This window comes from Coturnix japonica, chromosome 13 (genome assembly GCF_054131305.1).
Source record: "Coturnix japonica strain WE chromosome 13, WE-NBRP24, whole genome shotgun sequence".
NCBI classification, from domain to species: Eukaryota; Metazoa; Chordata; class Aves; order Galliformes; family Phasianidae; genus Coturnix; species Coturnix japonica.
Window position 1 is genome coordinate 12,801,932 of NC_140675.1, and position 12,026 is coordinate 12,813,957.

The window sequence follows — 12,026 nt, forward strand, 5'->3', positions numbered from 1 at the left end:
TAGTCCGCTCCGTGTGGTGAAGCCTGACGGATGAACTACAACTCCCAACACCCCCCACAGCGACGGAGCATGCGCAACGCGGATAGGAGGGCGCCGCCGCGCCGTGCGTGCAGCCCAGCGCTGATTGGCGGAGCGAGCTGTCAGTCAGGGACACGCCCCGCCCCGCCGCGGCGGTGCCTGCCCGGGGCTCGGCGCGCGGCGCTCGGCGCTCGGAGCGGGGGGGGGCGGCAGCACCGGGACCGGGACCGGCAGCGGAACGGAACCAGCACCGGGAGCGGCACCGCCGGCAGCGGGAGCGTCTGCCCCGGGACAACCCGCCCCGCCCGCCGCCTCCCGGTACCGAGCCGAGCCCCGCCGGCCCCACCATGATGAAGTTTCGGTTCCGGCGGCAGGGCGCAGAGCCGAACCGAGAGCGGATCCGCCACGACCTGTTCGCCTTCAGCAAGGTGAGCGACGGGACCGGGGGGCGACGGGGGGCGGGACCGGCGGCCAACAGCGCTCAGAGCGATCAGGGACCACCGGGGGGTGGGGGCGGCACGGGGGGAACCGGGCAGCGGGAGCCGAACAGTGTGGGACCGCGGGACACCGGGTGTGTGTGTGTATGGGGTCATACATGTGTGTGTATGGGGTCATACATGTGTGTGTGTATGGGGTCATACATGTGTGTGTATGGGGTCATACATGTGTGTGTATGGGGTCATACATGTGTGTGTATATGGGGTCATACATGTGTGCATGGGGTCATACATCGCCCCCACACACACCGAGACCCCAACTGGGCGGCAGCGCCCGGTACCGGCACCCGTGGGGGCTGTGCTGAGCTTTGGGGACCCCCGCACACACAGCGACCCCGAGTGTGACCCCCGTGCTGCTGCTATGGACCGGGGGGGCTCTGCGGCCGCTTCATAGCGCTGCAGTCCGGTGTCACCCCCGGTGCTGCTCGGTGCCCGCTCTCTACGGGATCCTTCCATCCCTCCATCCTGCAGCGCTGGGACGTCCCCAACTCCTGGGGACACCGAGAGCAGGAGAACATTGTCACCTTGGATGCAGTATTCACCCCCCCCCTCACTGCTCCCCAACGTTTTGGGGTGCCCCAAACCTACAGCAGGGTCTCACCCCTCACCTCAGCCCACCCCACTTTTGGGGTCCCACCACCAGACCCAGTTGCCTCCCCCCCCTGGGGTTGGGGGTTGCTGCACGGCGGAAGCTGTGAGCGCCCCAGGACGCTGCCTGCCCACCTGCCTCCCATTAAGGTCTTGGGTTTTGTTGTTCTTTTCCTTCGTTGTGAGCTCCAAATCTGCCTCACATTTGCTGTAATTTGGCCCAGTGCTCCTTGGCCGTGCGGAGCGGCCTGCTGCCGGATACAGCCCCGCTGCTGGTGGGAGGAGGGGGCTGCGAGGGGAGTGGGTGCTCAGTCACCACCCCCAGCTCCATGGGCATCCCCACAGCCACCATCCCTGGATCCTCGAGCTGCCATCATCCCCAGTAGCCCTGGGGCTGCAGGCAGAGGCTTGTGGGCTGGCTGTCCTGCAGTGAGGGTGTTTATGGGGTCCTTGTGGGGTGGTCCCATCAGATCCCATCTGAACACTGAGCTCAGAGTGTCCCTATAGTGCCACCCCCTCCCCCCTTTGGCTTTCAGCATCCTGGAGCCAGGCGTGCATCCCGCAGAGCCTTTGAGGAGCCGTGTGAGTGATGGGGACCGGCACCCAAACTTGTCCTCAGACTGAGGGCATTGCAGAACCCTCCTGCAAGGGGACGTGGTGGTCCCTGCTGCCGGGTGACACCGCAGAGCAGCTCTTGGCACAATCAGGAGGTGTCACCCCGGTGCATTTTGCAGCCCGTGGGAGTGCTCCCTGCTGTGAAGGTGGTGGGTGACCCCCCCTGCCCCCATCCCCAAATGCTGCCCAGCCCCTCCTGTAGCAGCGAGTTTGGGCACACCATCATGGACTTCCTTGGGAAGGTGCCCACAGAAGCTCAGTGTGGTCCCACTTGCCTGGTTCTGTGTGGCACCGCTGGGAACCCCCATGTGCTCCTCAGGGTGCTGCTGTGGATGGGGCTGTCCCCGTGCCTTTAGGTGGTGGGGTTCACCTCTTTAAGGTTAGGGCAGCCCTGGTCCTTTGGTGTCGTTTGGGGTGACTTGGTTGGTTTTGGGGTGTAAATCCCTGAGGCAGCTCCTGGTGCTGCTGTGGCATCCTCAATGCGTTGCAGGGCCGGGGCTGCGGCAGCTCAGTGCCACCCTGCTGGGCACTGTTAATGCTGCCCCTCCTGCATGGAGGGCTCGGGATTTGTGGGGACTCTGCTCTGACCCCTCTGTCCCCACAGACAGTGGAGCATGGCTTCCCCAGCCAGCCCAGCGCCCTGGCCTACGACCCCCGGCTGCGTGTGATGGCCATCGGCACCAAGGCAGGAGCTGTTAAGCTGTATCCTTTCCTAACAACCCCCCCCTCCAAAAAACAAAACACTGAGGGGGGGCAGCGCAGCCCCCAGCCACGTCCTGGCGGTGTCCGTCCATCCGTCCAGCTGGGCTGCAGCTGTGCTGAGCTGGGGGGGGAGCGCCGGGGGCTGGAGCAGAACGGCTGCCTTGTCCCGAACTGTGAGCCCGGAGCGGTGGTTTGGGGGAGGAAAACAAACCCAACCCAGACCCAGGAGCAGGATGGGATGGGATGGGATGGGGTGGGATGGGGTGGATGGGATGGATGCTCCCATCCCGGGATGCTGCGGCTGTGCTTTGTTGTGAGCGGGGAGACTCCGCTGTGCTGCTGGCGGGCAGCCAGGGCTGGATGTGGCCACATCGGGGCCCCCGCACTGCAGGAATGTGGGGGGGGCACTGGGAGGCTGCATCCCACACGGGATTCTTTTTTCTTTCTTTTTTTTTTCTTTTTTCTTTTTAAATAATTTTGTTTTTGGAGGGCAGAGCTGCCCCTGCTTCCCTGCCTCCATCAGCTTGCTGCGTTCCTGGCTTGAAGATGGCATTTTAGTGCCAGGGCTGCTCTGGTCCTGTCCTGGTGCCATCCTGGCCATGTCTGTGCTGGGTCTGGTTCTGGGTAGGATGCTAGGGGACCATCTCCACCCCCAGCAATCTGTGTCTCCTCAGCAACCAGGGGGTCCTGGCACTTGGTCCCCTTATAGTACTGCACTGCTGTGTGCTGCATAGCCCTAGTGCTTATTGCCCATCAGCGTGTTTTAGGGATGGTGTGTTGAGTTCCACTGGGAGCCCTTTGGTGTTGTGCCGTGGGTTGGTGAGCAGCGCTGGGTGCCATCGCCATGCCCCATCCCAGTGGGTCGGCGGCTGCCCTGGGGCTGTGCTTTTACCCCACTCCTTGATCCCCACGGCCCCAACCCGGCTGTCTGGCTCCTCCGGGCCGTCCCCAGCGCCGCGGCGGCTCCAGCTTGGCCACACCGGCGCTGCCAGACAGCTCCCACCTGCCAGAGCCGCCGGGCCGGTTCCCCGTGCCCAGGGCAGCGTGCGGGGCACGGGGAGGTGTGCGGAAACCACGCTGCAGGGATGCCTCCATCCAGCCCCGCATGTAACTCTGAGGTGTGAGGCATGCCCGGGGTTGGGGCCATGGAGGCAGCTGGTTGGGAGGGCTGTGGGGTCGTTGAGCTGGGGACTGGGAGGCTCAATGCGCTTGGGGTGCTGCGTGGTTATGGGCGCAGAGCATCGGTGCCGGTCCTGCCGCGCTTCCTGCTGAGCGGCGTTGCCGATGGAGGAGCCGGGACCAGTTGGGTGAGTGCGGCCGTGCCGGCGCATACCAAACCCCACCCTGCTGAGAAAGAAGGGGGTGGTGGAGGCCAGGATCCGGCCCGGCCCTCGTGTGCCCGCATGGCCACATGCCAACCGCATCCTGACCCATGACGGCGGTCGGAAGCGTTGGGCCTGCGGTGCCGGCGCGGTGAAGCACTCGGTGCTGTGGTTGTGCCGCACCGGTGTTGGCTGCATAGTGCCTGCTGAGCTGGGGGGGCCCATGGGAAAGCTGAGGGCCCCAGGAGCTCCCAGCACTGCGGACATTGTCCGTGCCCGAGCGAGCGTGGCTAATTGGGGCCATCCCTGCGGGTGGGCTCCTGGCCGCTACATGAGTGCAATGGGGCGGCCAAACGGGACTGGGAATGTCGGATCTATTCCATTGTGGTCCCACTCTCTGGGCTGGGGGGAGCTCAGGGTGCGTCTCACCCCAGAACCGAGCGCTGGGGCCTCCAGCTCAGCACCATCCAACCTCATTTCCTCGGCCCCAGCTGCAGACCCTGCAGCTCGCTGCTGTGCGGGGCCGCTCGGGGCCCTGTGTGCGGGGCTGGGTGGGCTGGGGGCAGGAAGCGGGTGGGGGGAGCAGCGGGATGAGCACAGCGGCTGGCGGCAGAGCGGGTTGCTCCCAGCAACACGAGCTGAAGGGCCGTTGCTTGGTGACCCTCGGCCAGGGATTGGGGGATTTGTGTGGGGCGTCAGGGACGTGGGGTGGGAGTGGGAGGGAGTTTGGCTGCAATGGGGGTTAACCTGGGCTCAGCGCAGGGTGCTGGTTGAGTGGCTGCCAAGCAGAGCTCGGGGGGCTGTGTTGGTTTTTGTTGGGGGTGTTTTTTGTTTCTTTTCCTTAACACCCCCCCCAGGTACGGCGCGCCTGGCGTGGAGCTGACGGGTTTGCACAAGGAGACGGCCACTGTCACCCAGCTGCACTTCTTGGCCGGGCAGGTAGGTGGGGAAATATGGGGTGGGGGGTCTCATTGAACACTGGCAGCAGCCCCCAGAGCTCACCCTCTGTTCCCCCCCGCCCAGGGCTGGCTGCTGTCCCTGCTGGATGACAACTCACTGCACCTCTGGGAGATCTACCAGAAGGAGGGCTGCTCCCACCTGGAGGAGACACGCAGCTTCGGGCTGCCTGCACGCCCCGGGTCAGACTCTGTGCTGCTCCTCCTCCTGCCCTGTGCTGTGCTGGGGTTGGGGGGCTCCCGTCTGGCTTTGGTCCCTGTGGGGTGACCCCACTGTGGGCGGTGATGCTCATTTCCTCACCGGGTGCATTGGGGCGGTGCTGGGTGAGGTCTGCCAGAGTTTACACCCGGCTCCTGCCGGGGTGAGGCTTGGTGTGGCTGCGGGGTTTGCAGTGATTGTTTTGCTTAAAGGGAGGGGGGGAAACGTGGAGTAGGGATGGACAGGAGCAGCTCCGCGGCATGGGAGCACTGGGACAAGGAGCTCCCAGGCTGATTGTACACCTGGGCAGTGATAAGGCACCAGCCCTGTGCTGGGAATGGTGTGGGGGAGCGGGCGGCTGCGGTTGAGGTGACCTTGACTGGGGATCTGGGCGGGATGGAAGAACCTTGGCCAAATCATTGCCACCCCCTGCTCTGGGTCTGGCCATGGTGAAAGCCACGTGGCCCTGCAGCGGCTCAAGGTCTCAGGGGGACCCTTGATTTGTGTGTCCCCTCTGGTGAAGGCTTCTGTTCTCTGTGCTGCCTCCACACAGCCCTGATTTCAGGATGTAATTAATGGCTCAATAATTGCCTGTCACTACTGAGGCTGATAGTGGTGACCAAGCAGCCTGGCTGCTGTCCCTGCACACCATCTCCATTGGAGCGATGCTGGAACAGGATGGGGGCTCTTGGGGTATCCCTGCTGGTGTTGGGGTCTTGCAGCTGATGCAGCCCTGCTCTCCCCACAGCTGCTCCCCCAGCATCACACGGGTGACAGTGATCCTTCCCACATCCCTGGGTGCCGTGGCCTGCCTGGGCACTGAGGGTGGAGCAGTGTATTTCCTTGCACTACCTGCCCTTGTGCTGCTGGAGGACAAAACCCTCTTCCAGGATGAGATCCTACAAAGGTGAGCACTGGCCCTGTTCCCCCAAAACCCCAATTCCTGACTCTTGCCACCACCTTGCCCCCACTATTCTCTCCTCTGCAGCGTGCCCGATGATTACCGCTGTGGGAAGGCATTGGGGCCAGTGGAGTCCATCCAGGAGCACCCCCAGGATGCTGGGAGGCTTCTGATCGGGTACAGCCGGGGGCTGGTGGCCCTGTGGGACCAGAGCACACGCACTGTGCAGCATCTCTTCCTTGGGAACCAGGTACTTGGGCCAGACCGGCTCCTTTATGGTGAAGAGGGGGGTTCATCCCTCTCCCTCCTTGGGTCCCAAACCCCCGCTGTCCCCTTTTTGCAGCAGCTGGAGAGCCTGGCCTGGGAGCACAGTGGGAAGAACATTGTCAGCTCACACAGTGATGGCGGCTACATGGTGTGGGCAGTGGGCGGCAGCGGGCAGCGCACCCAGCAGCCTGTCATGGCCACCATCCCCTACGGTGCGTGGGCACCTGCCCCCAAACCCCTCCTAAGGGGCACGTGGGGGCTCCGGGATCACGTTAGGGTCTGAGTGTTGTAAACGTGGCATGACCTTCGTTTCAGGTCCATTCCCATGCAAAGCCATCAGCAAAATCCTGTGGCGGTCGTGTGAGTCAGGGTAGGTGATGGTAACAAGGACATGCAGTGTTGGGGGGTTTGATGCAGGGATGGTGCCCCTTGGAGCCTTACCCACCTGCTTTCCCCCACAGCAACCCCTTCATCATCTTCAGTGGTGGCATGCCGCGGGCCAGCTATGGCGACCGGCACTGCGTCAGTGTGCTGCAGGGCCAGAGCCTGGCCACGCTGGACTTCACCTCCCGCGTCATCGACTTCTTCACAGTGCAGGACCCCGAGGTGCCAGAGGGAGGTACGTCCTGCAGCACCGACCCCACAGTCCCTGGGTTGGGGTTTCCATTACCTTCATCCCTCTCTTTTTTATTTGCTTTATTCCCTCCCTCCCCCCCAACAAGGCTTTGAGAACCCCCGTGCCCTGGTGGTGCTGGTGGAGGAGGAGCTGGTGGTGATCGACCTGCAGACACCGGGCTGGCCCACCATCCCCGCCCCATACCTGGCCCCGCTCCACTCTTCCGCCATCACCTGCTCCTATCACATCTCCAACGTGCCCCTCAAGCTCTGGGAGAGGATTGTCAGTGCTGGGGAGCAGCAGAGCCCACGCCTCTCCTCTGCAGTGAGTGCTGGGGTCTGTGGGTAGGGGATGTGGAAAGTGGGGGCACGCAGAGGTGTGACACTTGGTAATGCTTCTCCAGGCCTGGCCCATCAATGGAGGGAAGAACCTGGCCCAGGAGCCCACGCAGAGAGGTCTGCTTCTCACTGGGTGCGTATATCGGGGTGGCTGTGATGTAAGGGGGACCCTCAGTGCCGGGAGGGAAGGGGACATCCTCAGCCCTTCCCATGGTGGGATGTGGTGACAGTGGGAGTGGGATGGGGCAGCGGGGTGGACCCTGAAGCCCTGGGAGTGCGTGGGGCACGCGGGGATTCTGCTGGGCTGACAATCCCCACTGTGCAGATTAGTGGCCAGGCAGCAGCGTTGTCACCACCGCGCTGTCCCCACGCTCAGCCCTTCCTGGCACCGCAGCCACCAGCGTACAGGCGGCTCTTGTTAGCCCAGCAGATGCTAATGGCATCACCCCCACCCTGTCCCTCCGCCCTCTCCCTAGGCACGAGGACGGCACGGTGCGGTTCTGGGATGCCTCAGGGGTGTCCCTGAAGCCGCTGTACAAGCTGGGCACTGCCAACATCTTCCAGACCGACTGTGAGCACAACGACAGCCTCAACCAGGCAGGCGAGGAGGAGTGGCCGCCGTTCCGCAAGGTGATGTCCCCAAGGCCTGGGGGGGCACACACACCGTGCTGCAGCCCCCGGCACCCCCTGCTTCTTGGGGGAAACGTGCTTGTGGGAGCCATCCCAGCTGCACTGCGGGGATGTGTCCCCTCGCTCAGGGCACAGCTGCTGCCTCAGTGACACAAGGGACACTTGTTCTGTACACCCTGACCCATGGGTCTGTCCTGGCTGAGGAGGGGGACTCCTGGGCAGTGGGGATGTGTGGGGATGGAGCTGCCCTCAGCGTGGTGCTCAGTGCTGCTGGCTGTCCAGTGTGTGTGTGACACACCTGTCCCTTCTTCCACAGGTGGGCTGCTTTGATCCCTACAGCGATGATCCACGTCTGGGCATCCAGAAGATCGCTCTGTGCAAATACACAGCCAAGATGGTGGTGGCTGGCACAGCTGGGCAGGTAGCACCTGGGGGACAAGGTGACGCAGGATGCCTCAAATCCTTGCAGCCTTCCCTCAAGAGAACTCTCACCCGTGGGTTCACCCTGCAGCCAGTGCACAGAGACCCTTCGTGTCCCCCACCGGCCCCTTGTCCCCTCCCTGCAGGTGCTGGTGATGGAGCTGAGCGATGACAAATCTGAGCATGCTGTCAGTGTGGCCACGGTGGATCTGCTGCAGGACCGCGAGGGCTTCACCTGGAAGGGCCACGACCGCCTGGCACCCCGGAACGGCCCCATCGCCTTCACCCCCGGCTTCCAGCCCAGTGTCCTGGTGCAGTGTGTGCCCCCCGCTGCCGTCACCGCCGTCACCCTGCACTCTGAGTGGAACCTGGTGGCTTTTGGAACCAGCCACGGCTTCGGGCTCTTTGATTATCACCGGCGCAACCCAGTGTTGGCCAGGTAAGGTGGTGATGCTCAGGGCCGGGAGACCTCATGCTGGGATCCAGGCACTGAGCGGTGGTGCTGCAGGTGTACGCTGCACCCCAATGACTCGCTGGCCATGGAGGGGCCCCTGTCCCGTGTCAAATCCCTCAAGAAGTCCCTGCGGCAATCCTTCCGCCGCATCCGCAAGAGCAGGGTGTCGGGTAAGAAGAGGCTGAATGCTGGCAGCCCCTCCAGCAAGGTGAGCGCATTGCAGGGCTCCGATCCCCTCCTAGTGTGATGTGTGCAGCTCCTGACTCCCCACTCTCCCCCCTCTGCAAGGTGCAGGAGGCCAACGCGCAGCTGGCCGAGCAGGCGGGTCCCCCCGAGGTGGAGATGACGCCGGTGCAGCGGCGCATTGAGCCCCGCTCGGCTGACGATTCGCTCTCCGGGGTGGTGCGCTGCCTTTACTTCGCCGACACTTTCCTCCGAGATGGTGAGACCCACAGGCAGCCCCAGGTCCGGTGCTGTGCCACGAGGAGGAGCCATCTCAGGCTTTTTTCCAATCTCTCTCACCCTGCAGCTGCCCACCACGGCCCCACGATGTGGGCAGGGACCAATTCGGGCTCGGTGTTCGCCTACGCCCTGGAGGTGCCGTCACAGGAGAAGTTCTCAGAGCGGGCGGTGGAGGCGGTGCTGGGGAAGGAGATCCAGCTGATGCACCGTGCGCCCGTGGTGGCCATCGCAGTGCTGGACGGGAGGGGGAACCCACTGCCAGAGCCCTACGAGGTGTCACGGGACCTGGCCAAGGCTCCCGACATGCAGGGCAGCCACTCCATGCTCATCTCCTCGGAGGAGCAGTTCAAGGTGAGTGTAAGGATGGAGGATGGGACCGGACATCCCCAACATTCTGATCTGGGTGTTCCTATACATGCCAGTACCTGGAGGAACATCCAGGCTGGGGTTACCAGAGGGATGGGGTGGCTCTCGGGGTGCTTTTGCAGTGTGCTCTCTGGGGCTTCTCTGACTCCTCTTGCCTTTTTCACTCTCCCCAGGTCTTCACGCTGCCCAAAGTCAGCGCCAAGACCAAGTTCAAGCTGACTGCACATGAGGGCTGCCGGGTGCGGAAGGTGGCCCTGGTCAGCCTGGCCAGTGCTGGCGCCGAGGAGCGCGTGGAGAACTGCCTGGCCTGCCTCACCAACCTGGGCGACATCCACATCTTCACTGTGCCTACCCTGCGGCCGCAGGTGCACTACAGCTGCATCCGCAAAGAGGACATCAGCGGCATCGCCTCCTGCGTCTTCACCAAGCACGGGCAGGGTGAGGGCTCAGCTCCATGCGGCCTCAGCATCCCCCACCTCTGCAGCCCCTGGGGTTGTTCCCTGATGCTCTGTCCCCAAACCCTGCAGGTTTCTACTTGATTTCGCCGTCCGAATTTGAGCGCTTCTCCTTGAGCGCCAGGAATGTGACGGAGCCGCTGTGCTGCCTGGAGGTGTCCCGGCTGCAGGACACCTCGTGTCTCAGGTGGGTCGGGCCAAGGGGGCTCCTCAACCCCATGGAAGTACCCCATGATGTGTCTATCCCTGTGTCGTGCCACCAGAGCTGACTTCTCCTTGTGTTTCCTTCCAGCAACTCAACAGCAACGCCGAAGGTGCAGCAAGCCAATGGCACACATGTCCCTCACAACCCCGAGGCCAACCATTCCCCTGCTGACAGTGACCGTGAGTGGGAAAAGGACACAACAGGGGGAGGATGCGTTCTGGAGCTGGGCATCGTTTCCTGTACTTAAGGAGATGTGATGTGGTGGGGGGTAACCAGCCCACAGCAGGGGTTGGTGCTGTGGGGTCCTTTCTACCCCAACCACAAGGTTTGTGGGGGTGAAGGCTCTGTGGGATCTCCATCCCTCCCCGTTGCTCCCCAGGGTCCCCCGAGGAGCACCAGGCCACCTTCTCGCCCGGCTCCATCGACTCTCCCAACAGCAGCATGGAGAACCCGCTGGACACCACCGGGGACATCACGGTGGAGGAAGTGAAGGATTTCTTGGCGTATGTTGTGGCTGTGGGAGGAGCAGCTCTGGGTGCTGCCAGCAGTTCTGAGGGCGTTATGGAGCCCTGGCTGCATCTGGTTCATCTCCCCCAGATCCTCAGAGGAGGTGGAAAGGAACATGAGGAACGCCAGTGAGGACGAGGTGCGACCTGCAGGCATCCTCATCAAGTGAGGTATGTGGGGATGGTGTCCTTGGGGGCTGGAAAGGGCCCTTTTCATCCCATTTTGGGCCCTTGCCCCCTGGGGGCCACATCCCCTTATCCCTGAGCTCAAGGTCTGTGTCTCCCATAGGCATCACTGATGCCCGCAGCCCCCCCGGCCCATCTCAGTGTTCGGATTCCCGGGATGCGTGACTCGACTGGACCCCCTCAGCCCCCTCAGCATAACGTAGACTCGTCTCCTCTCTAACATCTGCGCCCCGGCTCCGGCACATTCCCCCCACACCTCCTTGCCTGGCTGCTGGCCCCAGACCCCCCCAGGCTGGCCCCGAGTTGCTGGGGGGGCCCCGTGTTGCACAAACTCTTCCCGGGGAAGATTTTTTTGTTGTTGTAATTTTTCCCATGGTCCGGTGTAGCTGTTCTCTGCTCCAGAGCCCCCAGCCCAGGGGATGCTGCTGGTGAGGAGGGGAGGGGAGGCTGTGATGGCTTTTGCCCCCCCCCCAATATGCCTCATGGTTTTGGTCCCCGGGGGGGAGGCACCAAACAACGGGGGGGCTGGGAGCCCCCAGAATGGCCCCCCCCAGACCCCTGTCTCTGTTTACATGCCCGGCTCCCTGCAGTTTACAGCCCCTCCTCTGTGTGCCATGAGGGTCCGGGCTGCCACGTGGGGACTGTCCCCTTCTTGGGGCCCTCCTGTCCCTCTGCTGCTCCCCAGCTGGGTGCTGCAGGGCTCGGGGAGGGGGGGGGGTCCCAGGTGGCCTTTATCTCATAGTGGCTTCTCCAAGGGCTATTCTCCAGGCTGGGCTCCCCGCCTGCTGCTCCTTTCTGACACTAATTCCTGCCACGGGTGGGTTTGGGATGGGATCATGCTGGGGGGACGGGGAGGGCAGGGTCAATGATGCTGGCTCCCAGCCCTGTGCAACCCCCCTGCCATTCCCTGGGGGTGTCACTGTGCCAAATTCCTGCTGGGCTCCCCATCCCTGCAGGGGCTGTGGTGATGTGGCTCTGTCCCTGTGGGGGCTCAGCCTGGTGCCCGCCCATCTCATACTGGGGATCCCCAGGGCCCTTTTGGCCCCCTCCCCCCAACTCTCTTTTGCGGTACATATCTGGTGTGGGCCGGGGGGGGCCGGGAGAGGCAGCGCTGCCCCAGGTCCTGTCCTGGCTGGGGCTGTAGTGTCCCTGGTAGAAATCCCGCCCCCCCCCCCCCCCTCCTTTTTTTTTGGTAATATGAATTTAGCATTGTTTAGTTATTAAAAATACTGGTTTTTAATATTGAAAATAAAGCATTTAATATCAAGTGACAGCATGTGGGTGTTGGGGACCTCGGCTGCCTGGGGCCAGCGACACTGAGGA

The 12,026-nt window shown here is 63.2% G+C and overlaps 1 protein-coding gene across 5 annotated transcripts; it reads left to right on the plus strand.

Moving 5' to 3' along the window:
• The first annotated feature begins 117 nt into the window (after nt 1-117).
• On the plus strand, nt 118-11,970 carry LLGL1 (LLGL scribble cell polarity complex component 1). Of its 5 annotated transcripts, none has more exons than XM_085513931.1 (23): nt 118-446; nt 2,323-2,420; nt 4,600-4,681; nt 4,766-4,881; nt 5,646-5,804; nt 5,886-6,048; nt 6,142-6,277; nt 6,381-6,435; nt 6,527-6,684; nt 6,788-7,005; nt 7,085-7,152; nt 7,496-7,649; nt 7,966-8,070; nt 8,216-8,508; nt 8,578-8,731; nt 8,812-8,965; nt 9,053-9,336; nt 9,525-9,789; nt 9,879-9,993; nt 10,099-10,250; nt 10,391-10,514; nt 10,609-10,688; nt 10,807-11,970. In XM_085513931.1, the coding sequence occupies exons 1-22, from the start codon at nt 366-368 to the stop codon at nt 10,685-10,687; spliced, it is 3,213 nt and encodes a 1,070-aa protein (XP_085370057.1). In that variant the 5' UTR covers nt 118-365; the 3' UTR covers nt 10,688; nt 10,807-11,970. The 5 variants fall into 5 exon arrangements, with proteins under 5 accessions (XP_085370057.1, XP_085370054.1, XP_085370055.1 ...); XM_085513928.1 differs by having other exon boundaries at nt 165-446; nt 10,099-10,190; XM_085513929.1 differs by having other exon boundaries at nt 168-446; nt 8,818-8,965; nt 10,099-10,190.
• Nucleotides 11,971-12,026: the final 56 nt, after the last annotated feature.